General features: G+C 32.5%; 1 protein-coding gene and 1 long non-coding RNA gene across 3 annotated transcripts; one reads left to right on the forward strand and one right to left on the reverse strand.

Annotated features, from left to right (window-relative positions):
• Nucleotides 1-457: 457 nt before the first annotated feature.
• Nucleotides 458-1,551, reverse strand: LOC105334484 (uncharacterized). The gene is made up of 2 exons (XR_010712221.1): nucleotides 1,409-1,551; nucleotides 458-1,273 (listed from the first exon to the last, which is right to left on the reverse strand). It is a non-coding gene; the product is annotated as an uncharacterized lncRNA (long non-coding RNA).
• Nucleotides 1,552-1,570: 19 nt separating this feature from the next.
• LOC105334485 (solute carrier family 2, facilitated glucose transporter member 1) lies at nucleotides 1,571-17,823 on the forward strand. 2 transcript variants are annotated; one of them, XM_066079833.1, is made up of 12 exons: nucleotides 1,571-1,707; nucleotides 10,248-10,346; nucleotides 10,569-10,762; nucleotides 10,972-11,096; nucleotides 11,532-11,702; nucleotides 12,101-12,208; nucleotides 12,497-12,585; nucleotides 13,512-13,610; nucleotides 14,064-14,279; nucleotides 15,346-15,424; nucleotides 16,729-16,856; nucleotides 17,173-17,823. In XM_066079833.1, exons 1-12 carry the CDS (start codon nucleotides 1,654-1,656, stop codon nucleotides 17,398-17,400), a joined length of 1,590 nt encoding a protein of 529 aa, XP_065935905.1. In that variant the 5' UTR covers nucleotides 1,571-1,653; the 3' UTR covers nucleotides 17,401-17,823. The 2 variants fall into 2 exon arrangements, with proteins under 2 accessions (XP_065935905.1, XP_011436264.3); XM_011437962.4 differs by lacking the exon at nucleotides 1,571-1,707 and adding an exon at nucleotides 6,922-7,135.
• The last annotated feature ends 1,407 nt before the right edge of the window (nucleotides 17,824-19,230 follow it).

A 19,230-nucleotide genomic window follows, 5' to 3' on the forward strand; every position in this document is an offset into this window, starting at 1 on the left:
TCTTTACGAGACAGCTCTTGGGTCGCTTCCAGTAAACAGTGACTACATTGACGCACTCACTGACTATAATGTTGTAGTTTATGTTTGTCTAAACCTGATTTATGTATTGTATGGTCTATTTTTGTGCGATGTTGTTTATTAATTATGGTATAATTAATTCAAAAGTATGTTTACATGAATGCGCATTAAATTGCCATTCTTTTTTCTCGGTTTTAACACGTCTTCTCATGTAAGAAAAATTCAAATAATGACTCGTTTTTTTGTGAACAATATTTAATAAACATTTAAACTTAACAAAATATATTCAGTATCATTAAGTAGATTTCAATTCAGAAAAAATTAATGAGATAAAATGTAATTGCAATAGTAGACAATTAATCAAATAAATAATACAAACAACGAAATATACAACAACAAAAAATGATAAAGGTGTAGTTGTATAGTAAAGTCTTCACTGGAAACAACGTTATATTATTCTCTCTATTCTTTTCATTTATTTTCTTATACGATATATTGGGTCACATCTAGCGCTTTATACTGGTTTGCGCTGTCAAGATAATATTCGCCAAATTCCTTTATTATCTATTGAACTTGTGCTTGATTTTTCAAGCAGCCCCTCCAAATGGGCAGTTTTTCCATTGCCAAGTCCATGGCTTGCAGAAAGTGTCATACGAAACTCATCCATGCTCACGAGTACCTCTTCTGCCCTACGTCAACACAACTGCCCTAAGATGATCCCCAAAACTCTTGCTGACAATACAAACGCAGACAATACTTTTGCACTTCAGGGCAATTTGTAAATTATTCCTGCATAAAAATCTATTCTCGTCTCAACTATTGTCAGCCCGAGCACATCTTTGTTCCCTGCAGTTGGCCCGCCATTCCCCCTGTAAAGAGTCACACATTTGACACAAAACATCCGCCAGTAGCACCACATGAAATGTATAGTCCCTATCTTTCACCGGCTTTTTGGCCCTCTGGGCCGACTTCTGGGTATTTGTTGCCCTCCTAGAGGATTCGACTATGCTAGACAGTTTGTCGATTTTTCTTCTGGTCACAGGTTTTTGTACAGTTCTACGCAGGGGCGGCAGTTTAGCCATTAAGGCCCGACTGTATTTTGATCTGGTGCTCGCAGGTATTCTTCTCGCATTCCATTGTCTGGAAGATGGCTGAAGAGTTCGTTGGGAACCACTACCGTATGCTCTCCGCCTCTGGGAAGGGTTGGAAACTACTGAGAGTTGCGGAGATCCCGAGGAAATCTGTCGTGTAACTGCTAAGGGAAAGATGATAAATATTTTAGTCTAACCGGTTTCTTTTATCTTTGCTATCACTTATTTATAGTGGACAGAAGTTCAAATGATAACATCAGTTAATGGTCAAGTTTTTCGCAACATGTAAATTTTCTTACCTCGTCTTGCACTTGCATTTGGCTTAATGTGAAATCCAGAAGTTAAGGTAACCATCCATACTAAGCACAACAGAGCCAACTTCATTTGCTTGTAGAAATCCATTTTGGGTGAAATGAAATCGAAACAATTCAAAACAGCTGCTCTCACATTGCCTTTGTTTCAGGATGATTGAACCGTCCTCTCTGCAAGTTCTAGACAGCCAAAAGGGTCGAGGTATCGACGACAACTGCACCGCGGAGATTTTATGGTCTCTCCCCGTGTAACAACTGACACCTTTATCATAGACCGGGGTTCAAAGGCAGGTGATTTTTTTTTCTTGGCCTCTCAGCAAAACGTTACGACAGATCATTGCCCGGCATGTCTATATTAGTCAGTGATCCATTTTAAGCCAGCAATACTTATTTTTATATCTGTATCTATAGGTACAGCGCTGTTTATATGCCTTCTAGACAGTTAACTATCTCATTCATAATAAACGGCTTGACTCATTAAAATTTTGAACAAGCTATGTCGTCCAAAAAGTAGGAGCTTCTGTTGAAATGACATTTCCTGAAGGCTTACGAAACAAAGACGTCTGTCATTGCCAGTTACGCATACAAATTTGTATCGGAAAATTTAAGTAATTTTTTTTAACTGAATAGACTTGTAATTTGACAATGAATAGCGGAAGGAAGTTTGTTCTCTCTTATATACCTAAGGACTGATATACTTGCACAGGTGTGATGCAATGCGATACGAGATTAATTTCAATATTTTTTATCTAAATTACGTGTTAGGAGAGGCGTGGGGTTTTTTCATGATAATAATTGTTCAAATAATATGGGCAAATGAAATGGTGCAACTGCCTTTTGGTTTCTCAGAATAGTCAATTAATTACACTTATAAATCCCCGAGTTAATTATTCGAGCTGAGGATCGGTTACCCTTAATCGTAAACTTCTACTAGTTAATTTACTACTTTATAAAATAATGAAATAATAAAGTACATAATTCTCAACTGCGGTTTTGTTTGATAATTTTAACAAATATGAAGAAAAAAATATGTCAAGTTTTGGTCGTAGTAAACCTTTAAGCGAAAAAGTTGATCATTTTATTTATTTAAGGTGTGCGAACACTTGTCAATATTTATGTGGATAAAAGTAAATTAAAAGTAAAAGTAAATTATAAACAAAATACTTTCACCGGGTTAGAATTTTCAAATATGAAAATAATTGACCAATTTTTTTTTAAATTTTTGAAAAGGTAAAAATTATAAAATTTATATAATAAAAATTATATATGCAATGGCCTACATTCGTAGTTTATATAAAACCCTTAAACACATAGCGCTACGCTGTTAGGTAACTCTTCTTGGAAAGAAATCATTTATAAAATTATACTTGATTTTATTGCTTATTTCGATAGGAAGAAATTAGAACATCATAATATGGAGGTTTCCCATACATTAACCAGCGCGCCAATAAAGTAAAATGGATTTTGATGCTAAATAATTGCACGTTTTTCTATTTGTTTCTAAAAATGTTTGAACGATGTGTTACACAAATCTTATTTTTAATTTAAAGAAGTTATCGCTCCGAGCTTTTATTTATTTTCTTTCTTTCTTTTTTACATTATTCTGAAAGTTAACCATGATAATGATACAAAAGTAACAAAACTTTACACCATACACTTTAAATGTACTTATTCAATATATGCATTGAAGATTAGAAGAAATGACCCTATGTGAAGATCATCCAAGTGTTTGTTATGTTAACAACCACTTGTAAGCGCTTTGCATTTCGGATTAAGTTTTCATTGCATCCATTGTCACAGCAAAATCAAATGGTTTGAAATTGGTTTCTTAGATTTTAAAAGGATAAATGTTTGATATAAAAATCGACGATAGTGTATAACTGGAGCACGTTAGAGTACTAGTCAATCATCTAACCCCAATGTGTTGACCTAGATTTTGTTTTTTGTCGCATACCGAAGAACCATTTGGTGGTCAGTAGACATCTTCTAGCTTGGACAGCTCTGCCGTAGTAAAATATGTCCAAAAATCAACCCTGTCTGATTTTATAAAGGCGTAAATCCGATGATTGAGATGAGTACAGTATAGCGCGTTAAAACGGCTCTTTATGGCGACATGGTGACAATGTCAAGTGCAGGGTTACAATTATTGTTGTCAAACACGTGTGTCATTTATGGCTACTTTAAAGACAATGAACTGGGTTTTATGGTTAATTTAGATTTTTATCCTCATAAATGCAGGTTTGTGCAAGGTACACTTGTCATGTTTTGAATTTATTTTCTTAAATATAAACTGCGTTTTTAAATCTTTCCTTTGTGTCTTTGCTCTTCCATAATGGTACAGACCAGACTTTGAATATTAGTATTATTATGTTTTGTAACTGTTTTGTTCAAACATTAATGTTGCATTTGATAAAGTATTCAATGTAAAGAGGTGGCATTTATCTGTTCCAAAATAACATTTGCAATGTAGAACAAAAATAACGATATTTTTTCTGCTTTATCGTTGACATGTCATTCATAAAAATTATTAGATTTTTGGAAAAGCTACACTCAAAGTACAGTGCTGTACTTCAAGGGTAGCTAAAACATCGCATTGACCCCCCAAAAACAGCAATATTTCTATAATAGCGAGCGCAGCGAGGCGGCGCGAAGCGCCGCTCGCGTAGCGAGCTCCATAGACAACGTGTACGAACGGAGGAAATTCGAGTTGAAATCTGCACATTGTTCAAAGAAAATTTTGTGGACCCGCGTGAAAACGTTCTACTATCCCAGTGATCCTTTGCAGTGCATAGCAACATGGCGGAACAGGAAGCGTTTCTAAGGAAAATTCTTACTTGTAAATCGCATACATCATTTTCATTTAACAATAAAAAATCCGTTTAAAACCATTAAAGTAAACAACCCATATGCTTACGTAAAAAACTGTACCTATGACGTCATTTCCTTCCCCGAATTTGTCCGACAGTTTACGAAAACTGTCGAGCGCAAAAAGTTAACTATGACGTCACAGTGATCTCGCGTTTTATATCCCCGCGATACATTTAGAGGTGGATCAAGCATCTGTACTGAATGTAACGTGTAGGAAGTACTCAGTATATAGGGAGTCACCGTTAATACTGATACTGCGCTCGCTATTAACGGTGACTCTTTGGCTGATTAGTTTTGTTTTGATGATTTTTTTTTTTGCTCAGTAAATACACATGCAAGTTCCATGCTAAATTTATTGTCATATTGATCTAATCATTGTATACGTTAGGTAGGTGACAAAAATTATTAAAAAAGAAAAGTCTAATCGTTATTAGATCTACGTGTAGCCACGTCATTTTGTAATGAATAAATAAAAGAAAAAAATTAAACTGTAAAAATATCTACATGTATTTGTTATAGTTGCATATGTGGTCAAACCTTTCAATAATATTGGAGATCACACACTAAAAAGAGGGGGAGGGCACATATGTCTACAACGCTTATATAGCGTACAAAAATTAAAAAGATTAAAAACAAAATTGATGTCACACAGGAAAATAATTAAAACACCGGTAACAACAAGGAACAAAATGAGAAATAACACAGACACACAATTTATTGATTTTAATGATCATTATTAATAGGTAAAGTAGAGATAAAAAATAAAAAAAAACCGGCTTTGTGTTTATCAAAATATTTTAATAAGTCTGTTTAACATTTTATTAATGCTCAGTGGTAGTTTTTTGTTTAAGTGTATAAGCCTAGGATAAGCCTAGGAAGGGACCATTGGAATAAAAGTTTGATATCTTCCGGTTCCTTGCGGTGGTAAAAGTTTTCGAGACAAAGCCACTTTTTTTTGGTTTGGTTAAGTCCACGGGTTGCATTTAACAATGATGACAGATGTGTGGCTCCTTCTGCGCTCGCCCCAACGGTCACACCGTAAAACATATTATTGATTCTTAAGAATCAACAACGGTCAGTTATTTGCTCGTGACATGTATACTTTTACATGTTAATCTATAAAAAAAACTCATTGCTCTAAAGACTTTTATATCTCTCTACAATTCCAATTTTCCTCAAAATATTTCTATATATAGTGTTGTATCTACATTTGTAATAAAATGTTAATTGTTTTACAAAAAAAAAAACCCCATTAGTCTCTTGAGTACTATATCTTTGAGTTGAAGGTCGTAACTTCTGAGTCCTTGAGTTCAAGGTCAACGAGTCCCAGAGTTCAAGGTCAACGTTAACATTGTAAAACATCGCTAATTCTGTCGCTATTTTGATGTCTTAACTAATGTGCACGAGGTTTTCTTTAATTTATTGTATTTTGTCGATATCACCAATTTAAGTAGGTGATTTTGTAGCACTATCAATTTAGTTTTTAAATGGATTATAATTATCAACTTTTGGCTTTTGATCTAGTACAGTTATCAAGAACCATTTTAACAAAACCTTGGACTTTCGGTAGGACGTAACTATCTTTTTTTTGCATCAAAACAAGTTAAAAATGACATTGGTTTCAAGCGAAATATTCACATATTGCGTAGTCTTAGCTCAAAAGCCAGACAAATCTTGGTTATTTCAAAGAGCCATGGCTGAGTGGCCAGCAATGAAATAGGCAGGCCTACGTCACATGCTGTTTGACACACCTATTCAAAGTCCAAGCTCTTGTTAAAATGGTTCTATGTATCTTTTTATCGAATAGATGTCACCTTTGTTTTAAATGCTAACACAACACACTAGAATAAATAATATCACTTATTAGAGAAGGGAATATTACAAATCTGACAAAAAGTAGTTGTTAGCTTTCGAATAGTTATAGAACCATTTTAATAAGACCTTGGACTTTCAGTGGAATGTAGCTATCTATTCCTTGCGTCAAAACAATATAAAAGTGTCGCAGTTTCAATCGAAATATGCATCGATTGCGTAATCTTAGCTCAAAAGCCAGACAAATCTTGTTGATTTCAAAGAGCCATGGCTGAGTGGCCAGCAGTGAAATAGACAAGCATACGTCACAATTAATGCTGTTTGACACAACTACCCAAAGTCCAAGCTCTTGTTAAAATGGTTCTATCACTTATTCAAATAGATGATATGCCACTTAACTCCCCTATTCTGTGGATCAAATATTACTGAATACAGATGAAGAGCTCTCACGGTATCATTTCAGTGTCGAAAAGTGATAAATAGCTATTAGATTATTGTTTCTGACAATTTGGTTTATCAAATAATAACAAGATTAAAGGACAAGAATGTATCTAGAAATGAATTTATTCAAAACATATGTTTAATTTTTTTCGGTGTGGAAAAGGTTCTATCTATAACGTTATACTGTAGAGGAATAACCAATGAAATAAAAATAAACTACTTCATTCAACTAAATAATATTTTTGAAATCATAGTTAAATTGATGAAAATGAATAAATAAATCAAAGCGGAATAGAAATTCGCCAATATATATATATATTAAAAACGGTAAAATACTAGTATCACTATATTAGTCCCAAATGGCGAAAATTATCTGAACGGGTTGTCTGGAGAATATGAAAGTCACGTGATTGTCATGTGATTGCCAACAACAAAAATGGACGCTCGTGATTGACATCCAACTCGTACCGTGACACATCTCGCTGAAGTATGGAGAGACGGCCACTGCTTGGGGCCAATGAAGAGTACCAAGTAGAGGACGAAACATTAACGGAAAAAGAAATTGACGCAATTGTGACAGTCACGCCTGAACGGGTAATTCATTTGTTCATGCAGTATTGACTGTATTGGGTGTTTTCTAACAATTTCATGACATAAAATATACAAGTAAGACACTGTAAATGATATGTTTTACGTTGCTACAGTTGTGGCGAGCGCAACAAAAAGCAAGAATTATACTTACCTTGCATCATCGTCAACTAAGTGATATTTTGACATTTATCAACTATAAACATCAAAGATTGAGAGAGAGAGAGAGAGAGAGAGAGAGAATATTATATAATATCAGGGACGTACGTCCCTGATAATATTTCTAAGTTTAAAAAAGGTCTTACAAAACTAGATAGACTTGCTTCCCCCTAAAACTGTTCTTTACTTTTGGAGAGAAATGATCAGTCTGTAAAATGTATTTTGGGTTTAATTTGATCAAAAGTGTAAACGATAAATATTTTTCTTATGTACCTTGTTGTTATCTCACTTTTAGTTTTTCCCGGTTCATAATTTTTCAAAACTTTGTTTTATTTTGCATTCTAAATACATACATTGTATCCATGCCACCTGATACATCCATGTCCCTGTTTGTTGGTGTGTAATTTCCCATTCTCCAATTTAATGGTTTGACAACATGCAATATCGCTACATAGATTTTTTAACTGTTAATTTTTTCTCTTTATTCTTTTTTTTATTTAGTTAAAAATGATGAGGCTGTAACTTTGATAGCAATATATTTTTTAATTTCCTCCCTACTTACATATATATACTTACTGTACATTTATGAAGAATTAGCATAAAATTGGATTGATATGACAGTAAAGTGTGGCTCTTGCTTGTATATATAATATCTCCCTATCAAAGCCAAAACATTGTAATGCTTAAATCATCTGAGGCAGGTATTGCAGTTTATACTATTTAATAGCTAGACAAGCCTTACAGATGTTTGATCCACCTCTAAATTTATCGTGGAAAATATAGCTCGAGATCACTGTGATGTCATATGTTAAAATTCTGTAATCATTTGTTCATGTATCTCAACTCAATACGAAGGAATGGAAGTTTGTAAAAATTCACTTGGGTCTCACCAAGCTTGTGCAATACTCAAAATGCATCTTCAAACCTCAAAGAACCGTAAATTATGAGTTAAATGTCAGCCATTTTTGGCATAGCACTACTGGAGTTATACTTAGAAAGCATAATGGGATGCTGCAAAAACAATTTTCTTGATGAATCTGTAGGTTTAGCTTGTTCTTTTTCCCGCGCACTGGTTCTTAGAGCTATCTCCACAATATTTTGTGCACCGTAAAATTTCATTTTTTTAACACAGACCTACACAGAGCTACAACCTGCAGCTAAATACAAATGTATTTATTTTCGAACACTGACACTCTTTCATGGATCAGGATATACTGATTGTCATCTTCCTTGATATAAACTTTTCATAATATCTGAAAATTAATTATATGTCAAACAAGTACCGACAGTTAATATAGTATTTCTGCAAATCTCTAATACTTTATTCTGAGAAGCCAGTATACTTACAAATTTGACAGCATAATAAATGAACAGTTGTCATATTTTTATCTGAGAAGTCGTTATCAATTTTTATTATATTCATTCAACGCACACTTAACCAAAAAAAGGCACATTAATTTGAATTCAAATACCAGTCATTAATATATTTTTTCTGAAAATCATTAAAACTTTATTCCAAGAAGCCAGGATACTGGTAGTTATAAATCTGAGAGCATATTAAATTAACAATTAATTGTCATCTTTTTATCTGACAAGTCATTATCAGTTATTATATATGTTCAACCTAACATTAAACAATAAAGTCTCGTAAATTTGACATAATAGCTTGCCAAGTAAACAGAATTAAATGATTAATTATTATTGCCACTGATCTGGAGTTGTCAAAAATATAATGCATCAGATACAGAAACAAAAACACAAAAAACATGTTTTCATTGGTGTGTTAGGGGGTATTGGACATTTTAAAATATTACCCACTTTTCTGCATGCTACATACCTCTTGGGTTATAAATCTACCTCTTTTTTGGAGGTTAATTAACTTGTATGCTTTTGAAATCAAAAATTTTTCAACAAGATTTAAACCCTGAAAAATCTACAGAAGGAATATGCCACCTACCCTTATACTCCTACCAATGATCCTCTATTTAGAGCAATATGAGATTCAATTTTCATCTGCAAATTTTGTTTAAAATTGTAATTTATCACTTCAGTGACATAAACAATTACCGTATAGTTGATGTACTTTTAGTGAGAAAAATCATTTAGAGACTAAGTTGAAGTAAAATTATATATTACTATATCCTGTACAAAAAATTGGGTTGCTATATGCATGTACCAGTAATATTCCATTAATATTCAGATTTTCTATCCAAAAAAAAGTCAATGATTTATTTCTATCTTGTACATCATGACTACTTATAGTTACATACATAATAATCATAATAACTTCACAGCTAAATAAAATAGCGAAGAATTCTGGTTTTCAAAATGCATAAACTTCGCTTAGAACTTTATTTACATATTTTCAGGTTTATTATTATTAACTCAAGATCTAATTATTAAAATGTTAATTAAATAATTAAAATGTTTCCTGTTTTTAGCAGACTGTTTTTAATTAAAATTGAAGCAAGTCATGTGAAAATGTAAATCTAAAATTATCTATGAATGAACAGACTGTAATATTTTAAATGAATATAAATCAAAGATTTAAATATCAATATGGGTTTATTTTTTGTTGCTGAATTTAAAACCAGTTTCATAATTAAAATTTCATGATGCGGGTCAATTCTCAATTAACTAGGGTCTTTATTCAACACCTTTGGTCCCAATATTCAATGTTGAATAAATGACCCTCAGGTAAAAAATAAACCCGGCTCAAAATTTTACGTTACACTGGACTGACATCTGTTTTACACTTAAAAAGAAAATTAAACTCGAAGTGGGCTTGAACACAAGGGTACATTTTTATAAATTCCTGAAGTATAATATATCATGACTGATTATCATTGCTGAAATATATTCAGGATCTTAGATTCAAGGTTTAGCATGTATCCCCATGTACCGTTTGTATATATTTTTTCATCAGGCACCTGTCAAACTAATATTTTCATTGTTTCAGCATTTCACCAAAAACCTTGCAATAGCTATAGCAGCATGTGTGAGTGGCTCGTCTTTCATGCTAGGCTACAACACGGGAGTTGTCAACACACCAGCAACAGTAAGTCTGTAGCTAAAACAGTTTGTTTGTGTCGAAGGTCAAAGATTTGATCCTCAGAATCAAACGATGTGTGATTTGTCCCTTATTATCAGTGAAACTACAGTGTAATGCAAATTCTCAGTCCAGAATAAAAATTGTTCATTTTATAATTTTTTATACTGAAATGATACATGTTATTTCAATGTTTTAGAAGTACAAGTATATGTTTTTCTTTTGATGTAGATAATAAAAGATTTTTACAATGCAAGTTACCACAGAAGGCAAGGAAACACCTCAGGAAGTCAAGGAAACAACTCCTCGGAGTACCTCTCTACTACAAGCATCTCAATTCTCTGGGCCACTACTGTCTCCATTTTTGCATTGGGTGGAATGATTGGGGGGCTCAGTGCGGGATATTGGTGCAATAGATATGGAAGGTATATCAAATTTCTTCTTAGATGCCAGTAATTCAAAGAAAACAGGAATTTTACACAATAACATTCTTATGTACTTTCTTTAGCTTTTGGGATTATTTTCTCATATATAATTGAGAATTTTAGATTCCACTGGATTTTTAATTAATATTTTAAAAATTTATAAAAGTGATCTTTTAATATTATAAGGAATTCTTTACTGACTGTTTCAGAAAGGGAGCCTTACTAAGAAACAACTTGTTACATGTAGTATCTGCTGCATTGATGTTTTCTTCTCGTTTTGCATACTCCTATGAAATGATGATTGCTGGACGCCTTTTGGTTGGTGTTTGTGCAGGTATATTTACAGCTGTACATGCAGTTTTATATTGTGAACATGGAAATTCAATTCTTACTCCAATTATGTGAGACCAAGATATTTGCCAAAATATTTCCCCCCAGATTGACTACTAGTATCTTGCATTACAGTACTGTGTATGAGAGAAAAAGATTCATTTATATGAAATAGAATGCATCTGTATTCATTTTTCATAAAAATCTGGTAACTACCACCGATCATGATGATTTTTTATGCATCATATGGCATCATTTCTTTACCATATCTTTATTTCATTTTTTCTCCTTTAATTATTTGATTACCTTTGGTGTGAAGAACAACAACAGAATGTTTTTGCCCTGCTAGACACATGTCCAGGGATTCTGATTTTATTTTCAGAAGCTTAAGAAATTCTACATTGTCGATGCATTTATCTTTTCAAATTTTCTTTTGCAGGAATAAACTCTGGGGCTGCCCCTCTGTACCTCTCTGAGATAGCTCCAACCTCATTGAGGGGGTTTGCCGGGGTCTTCAATCAGCTTGCCATTACCTCGGGAGTGCTGGTCTCACAGATTCTGGGCCTGGATTTTGTCTTGGGTACTAAAGAACTTTGGCCATATGACTTGGGTAAATAAACATGTACATACCGGTATATTTTAATTTGTATTACAATAATCCTTTTTTCATGATTTTCAAATAATGAAAATAATTTATCAGATACATACTTTTTAATTTTTTGTGAAGTAGAGTTGAACCCCGGTATATTGCACATTGGTATCTTGAATACGATAGATATCATGTAGTGATTTAAAAGTCCAAATCACTGTTTCTTTTACATAATTCAACCTTTGTATCCCAAATCTTTACATGAATACATTGTATATCTCCAAGTTTTATCTTGGTCCAATAGATTACTAAATAGCAAGGTTTCACTGTATTTTTATCAATAATTTCAGTTTTATTAAAATGAGGGCAATACATACAAATGGCAAAAGTTTGAGTCTGATTTTTTTTTTTATTTTAAGGTGCGACTGTAATACCAATAGCCATCATGTTGTGTTTGCTTCCTTGCTGTCCAGAATCGCCACGGTTTCTGATGCTTGTTACAATGGATGAAGATGAGGCTGAAAAAGGTCAGAAGGCAAAATATACTTTTGATCAAAACTTTACAGTAGTTAAATGTTAAACTGTTTTGAGATACATGTGTAGATCCAACAATGTGTATGTATTATTTGTCACTTTTTAAAATCTTGTTTCTTTCTAATGTTACATGTATCAAATTCTAAATTAAATGTACCTGTATGATTTTCCCTTCTTGCAAAATATTGCTGACCTTAGGGTGGTTCATCTGTCTCATAAGATGAATGAATCCTTACATGGGAATTATTGGTTCTCATCTGATTGTTTACTCGGTTCCACAGCTCTCATCTGGCTCAGGGACACTGATGATGTAGGAGAGGAACTGGAAGAGATGAGGAGTGAGGCAGAAAAACAGAAGAGGATGCAAAAGGTGAGGATCCATCATGGTTGCCTAGATAATACCTCTGGGTAGAGTAGCAAGTGTTGCTGTGCTATGACAAGTTTTGGTTGGCTAGTGAGGATTATGTGGTAGTATTCTAATTTCATTCAAATTTGGTGTTATATTATTTGACTCTAATGGTACAATGACATTCTGAGGACTAATTATTGCAAGAAAATGAGAGATCTGAGGAATTGTAAGTATCATTAAAATAAAGACAGTACAGGGAAAAAAAACTTGCTTCCATATTACATGTAAAGCTAGGTGGTCAACATCTACCTTTAAATTTTGAGATATAATCAGTAAATAGCAATTAAGAAACAAAACAGATTTCAGAAATCTTTTCTTTTATGATAAACTAAATTTACACAAGGAAATTACCAAAGTTTATGCTATGTCTGAGCAATGAAATGTCAAAGGTTAGATTTGAAATATCGATTTTAAAGATAGTGGGAAATTATTTTGAACTTCATTGACAGCAATAAGGAAATTCCTTACCTTAAATCACAACTTCAGATAACCAGTGCATGTTTACTCCATACTGTACTGATAAAAAAAGCTACTGAATTTAGAATTTTGTTAACAACAAATGTATAGATGTGCATATTAGCTGAAGTTTTGATGTCGACTTTTTAGGAGTTATGCCCCTTTATTAATTGTTTTGTGTGTCTAATGCACTAATCCAGTCATGTCAAGTAATGAGGGAGAGTGAGGTATGTGACCTTGGTCACTTTTTCTTTTATTTCAATCATTTTACTAAAAACTCTTGATGTGAAATTTATTTTCATGAGTCAGAAAAAGTCAGCTTGTCATTTCATTTTGCTCCGATAGTAGTAGAAAGGTACATGTTTAATATTTATGAAAAAGGAAAAATGATGCAAATTATAATTTTTTTGTTTATTTTTTTTCTTTTTCAGTTTGCTTTTATGGATTTATTCAGGGACAAATTACTCAGGGAGCCATTGACAATAAGCGTGGTCCTACAGCTGACCCAGCAGTTCAGTGGCATTAACGCTGTAAGGCACCATTATACAGTCACTTTGTAGCATTGGGTCTGCTTCAGAACAGTTCAAACTATTGAAATTATTACATGTATTATCTAAAGATATCATTTCATTTTTCATTTGTTGTAAGTTCTTTTCAATGAGATTTTTAACAGTTTTGTTACTACTGTAGATTCCTTATGGAGTACTAAATTTAGCCAACCCACCATTTTGAATGAAATCACAAGAACATAAAATCTCAAGCACTGAAATTTTATAATAATTCCATTTGAATATTTCTATGAAAAAAATTGATGTACGATTTTAAAATTTTAAAGGGGTGGGGGGGGGGTGGCATATAGCAATTTTATGTGGATAAAAATATCTCATATATAGATAAAGATTCTACAGTATTTGGGAAAATAAGCCCTTTAGTTTGAGCTAAAAAGGAAGGCATTTTTCATTTATACCTTTTTTACATTCCAGGTAATATATTACTCAACAGAAATTTTTAGATCAGCTGGTTTAAGTGCACATAATGCCGAATATGCTACCATAGCAACAGGAGGGGTCAATGTGGTTATGACCCTCGTGTCTGCATTCATTATGGACAAGGCTGGAAGGCGGTTTCTTCTACTGATAGGTGTGGGGGGGTTATTCATCTTCAGTGCAGTTCTGGCTGTGTCTCTAATACTCATCAAAGTAAGAACTTGTTTTTATTCATCTTTTGTAATCTTATAGAACAATGAAACTATAGATAAGAAAGTGACCAATTCTTAATACTTTATACAGGGTTTTTTTTGCCCCATGTAATTTTCACCCTTCTACACTTGACAAAAGTTTTCTCCATCTTAAATTCGCCCAGACAAATTATGTTTAAAGAGAGATAATTTCAGACATTGGAATTAGCCCAGTCTTTCATTAGCTCGCAGACAACAAGGGCCGAAGGGGCAAAAATAAAACGAGGGCAAATATTTTCATGTATATAGTATATGTATATTAAAAAACTTTGAAAATTTATGCACAGCCTTACCAGTATTGATACTTGATTACACTTCATGTGAAACCCTCTCAATGATTATATCTCTTATTACACAAGTGCATAGACCCAGTGAAAAGTGAAAAGGTTTGATTCCCAACATTATTAAAGGAATAAGGAATCATTCTTTGAGTATTATGAGGTAATAATTTCGGTCGGGCGTGATCAAATCCAATAAAGCCCGAAGGGCTTTATGATAAGATTTCATCACCGCTGGTGGCCCAATTATACGTCATTTGAAGTTATTGGACTGTATAGTACAAAATCGATACGTAGTGTTATCACAGGCGAAGACGATGAAAAATGTAAATATTAATTATTAAACTTTTTCAAGTACATGTATGTACATGCAATCAGTATAGTAGCTCATGAAGCCTGGCTTTTTATCTGGATATTGTTACACAAAACAAGTACTGGCACTATCTAAATTTGATAACACAGTGTTTATGTAAAGTATAGCTGATTTATATGAAACTCAATACTTCATTTTAAATTTCACTTTGAAATTATCTCACTGTTTGTTTTCATAAGGGAGTCTAAATCTTTGATCATAATAATGGTCATCTTAGGATCATATTTGATATCAGCAGGATCAAAAGACTAATGTCTGATAAAAAAAATTAGTTCATGTAGCTTTTACCTAGACCCTTCACAATTACTACGTGTATATGGTTGTAGATTTTTATTAGACATTAATTGATTTGTTAAATGTTTATTTATCTCTTGCAGAATTTCAGCATAGCATGGCTGTCATATCTAGCCATTGTAGCTGTGATAGGTTACATCATTGCATTTGCCTCAGGTCCAGGTGAGTTTTTACTCTATAAATCCCTTTATAAATTATATGATACAAGCTATTGCTAAGAAATAAATGACATGTTTATCCAAAACATTAGGGAAGATAAAAAGTATATCCTCCATTCATCCTTGATGACATTGTCAAAAACTGATAGACAATCTCACATAAACTTACAGACCATGGGCCAACTCATTGAACTTTTGTTGTTATCGTTAATGTTTATTATTCTAAATTCACTAATGAGAAAGTAAAACTGTTTTAGGTTTTGGAGAAATGAAAATGACAATCATGTTCTGAAAACATGCTGTTGTTGCTAAATGCATGCTTAAACATTAACAGGATTAGTGAGATTTCCTTCACAAAAGCGTGAAGGAGCCAATCAAAATAGAGTGTCACTGTAAATTATTTATGAGAACAAGAGAAGTTCAACGAGTTGGCCTACAGTCAGTAACGGTATGCAAGACTTATTTTGGGTTTCATACAATGCAAAGATGATTAAGGAAATTAGAAGTCTTACTTCAATATAAATTCTTTTACTCACATCTGTGAAGACTCTACAGCATAACTGTAATAAATTAGAGAGAATTGCTCCTTCGTGTATTTGTGATAAAGAGATTCATACAAAGTTGTGTAACAACTCTGTACTCTTTATGGACTCCTTTTATGACATTATGTAAGTTTTATTGACTTTAAATTTTGAACGTGACTAGATTGAAATTAAATTTTATGCATTATTTCATGTTTAAGCTACACACTCTCAGGTTCAAAGGTCATTGACAAGCACAACAGGATAGAGTAAACACGGGGATTATAGAAATACAAGTATAAACAGGTCGCAAAATGTCAGTGTCTGAGCAATAGGGTATAACTGATCAAGACCAGGATAGAAAGTAACTTCTGCATAATGAGGTTCAGGGGCTTTATTTGTGAGGTTCTAGATATATTTATAGGTTATTACTGAGATATCCATGCAATATGATTTTGTTTTCCTTCAATGTGATATAACATAGTGGTAATATGTACTATGTATAGTCTGTGATAATAGAAATGCATCTTAAATTCTAACACTACATTTGGTTTATTTTTTGAGGATAATGGGTTAATTTAAAATGAAATTATTTTACATGAAGATTCATCGTCTCAAGCTATGGGTTTTGTGTCCATTCTATTTCCACAAATAGAATGTATTGTGAAAATAGAAAGGACACAAAACCCGGGGCTTGAGACGATGGATGTTGATTGTAACTCCAATTTTGATATGAGGTACACTATAAGTATTAATTTTTAATTAACTATGCTCTCATTTAACTCAGGTTCTATACCCTGGTTCATGGTAGCCGAGATTTTCTCTCAAGGGCCCCGATCAGCTGCAGTTTCAGTGTCTACTATGGTAAACTGGTTCTCCAACTTCACAGTTGGATTAGTTTTCCCCTTATTAAATGTAAGTGTCCTATGCTGCTGCTTCTGCTATTTAGGGCAATTTGAGGTTAAATGGGACTGGTGGTGTTCTGAACAAGAATTTAAATTTCCTTATAATCAGACTCTGAGTGCCTCAATTTTACTCTTTTTCAACATTTTTTAATACATGTACATGTATTTATAAACAAGTGTCACAAGAGTCACACATTCCAAAAAGTTTTTTTTACTCACTTATATTGAATGCAATTAAATTTTCCAGTGCTATAGAAGTTTCAAGCAGTGACATTTAATACATGTATCATTGAAATGTGTTAAGTGTAAACATGTGTTTTCTTCAGGAGTTGCTGATCCATCAATACTCCTTCCTCCCTTTTGTGGTGCTGCTGTTTGTTTTCTTGATCTTCATATACAGAAGAGTTCCAGAGACCAAAGGAAAAACAATTGAACAAATTTTACTGCTGTTTAAGAGGCCAGAGACAATGGTGTATGAAAGAATCATTCAGCAGGATTCTAACAGTCAGTCATACACCAGGTTAGAAAATCGAGATTCATCTGAAGATTCATAAGCTGTTTATGTGTATTTATGTTCTTTTAAATCAGGTATAAAATTCTTCGTCATCCAATTAACTACCCAAAACTACCCATACCTAAGCTGTGATATATCTTGGATGCCGTATCTTTTACTAATTCAGGTTTACTTGTTTTGTTTATGTATTATTTCATTTGTGTAAAGTTATTATTGTTTTTTGATTTATATTGTTACCTTTTTCTGATGAATATTTTTAACAAGGAAAATTGAATTCTTTATCTTTGTTATATGATACATGATTTCACAAGGAATTTGATGAATATTAAAATTTTAGCTCATTTCCCTGGTAGTGCATTTCTTGTATTTTTTTTTACATCTAGGAATATTAATGCTTACATTTGCAAGGGAAATATTATCAAAATCATCAAAGAAAGGAAAGTTATGAGCTGTTGATAACTTTTTAAAATATTACTTCTGTTTTCTTATATCTTAGTTAATGAATTTTAATTTTATCTTAAGTGGTTGTATGTATTCTTCTGTGGCATTAGAATATCAAAAGCAATCTTTTTATTAGTGTTTAATGGCATTTGTTCAATCTTTGTTATTACTAAAACATTGTCCATACATGAATTTATATATGCTGCATTGTACTCGCATATATGAATTAGTTATTTATACCTTGTATAAATTGAATTAAAATTAATTTATTTTTAAATATTCTTTTCTTTTCATTATAATTTTTGATGAGGGTCATAATGCATAAAAATACCTGGGTTTTATGGAATTTTTGTCCACTTTTGCTTGAATAAGACATTACTTATTGGCAGTCCAGGGTTTGATTCTTTTTGTAAAAAATAAAAGAGAATGAGGATGATCACTATATTGGTTATATCTTCACCAGATTTGTAAACAATTTCGTAAATGAAGATGTGTGGATAAGGCGTGTAAAATGCCTATACTGGGACGGATAAGATACTGTAAAATTAAAATAACAATAAATCTGGTAATTCTTTTTTAAAAATCATTCAAAACAATATATATCTAACATAACCTTGATTTGTAACACTTAAATATGTTCAATACTTAGAATATGTTGATTTAAACTGGCGTAACTTCAAATGAAATCTTTTTTTTTTTAAACTTCAGTGTCTTTTCTTTAATAGAGTGAGTCTGTGTTTCATATTTTTCTCATAGCCTAAATAAGGTCTAAAGGAAAAACCGATTTCAATCAACAAAAAACGTGGAGAGGTAACCCACTATATATTAAAAATATATTTTTTTATCTTAACAATTGAACGTTTTAGAAAAATAATGCAAGCCCGTAAATGCTTGTCCAGAGTCGGATGTAGCATTTAATCAATGCATATTGGCTCAATGGTTAGAGTACCAGACGTTTGGTCACCTTGTAGATCTAGGCTTTTTAGGTTGTGGGTTCGAGACCACCAAAACTGAAGACATTTTTTTTCTTATCGTTTGTTAAAATATTCAAAACGAAATATAGTTAGAAATTGTGTTTTTGCAAACTGAATTAAAACGTTATCAAATAGATTTAATTGGAAAGAAATTTAATTTTGAAATTGCATTTTACGACTCAACCAAATGGGCATTTGCGCTTAGTCCCCAAATCATTTTTGTAATTTTAGGTGTAAAATATGCAAAATAATAGGCATGTTATAAAAACTAACTTAATTTTCTACGCTAATATTTGTTACTTATTAAAAATCCATAAGATTTCTACCGGGTTGCTATCAAAGACTAGTGAAAGACTCCATGAAGTTTGTCCTAAAGTTTAAGAGTGAATTATTCTGCTCTTTTTTTTTCTTCAAAAATTGCACACATTAAAGTTAAGATATATGTAAAAATTCAG

Source organism: Magallana gigas, chromosome 3, assembly GCF_963853765.1.
Source record: "Magallana gigas chromosome 3, xbMagGiga1.1, whole genome shotgun sequence".
In the NCBI taxonomy this organism is placed as follows: domain Eukaryota; kingdom Metazoa; phylum Mollusca; class Bivalvia; order Ostreida; family Ostreidae; genus Magallana; species Magallana gigas.

Excerpts from the sequence above, each read along its gene's own strand:
- LOC105334485 (XM_011437962.4), top strand. The coding sequence starts at position 7,031 with ATGGAGAGACGGCCACTGCTTGGGGCCAATGAAGAGTACCAAGTAGAG. Across the intron at positions 12,586-13,511 it reads AACAGAAGAGGATGCAAAAG|TTTGCTTTTATGGATTTATT; the intron begins GTGAGGATCCAT and ends TTTCTTTTTCAG. Across the intron at positions 13,611-14,063 it reads AGTTCAGTGGCATTAACGCT|GTAATATATTACTCAACAGA; the intron begins GTAAGGCACCAT and ends TTTACATTCCAG.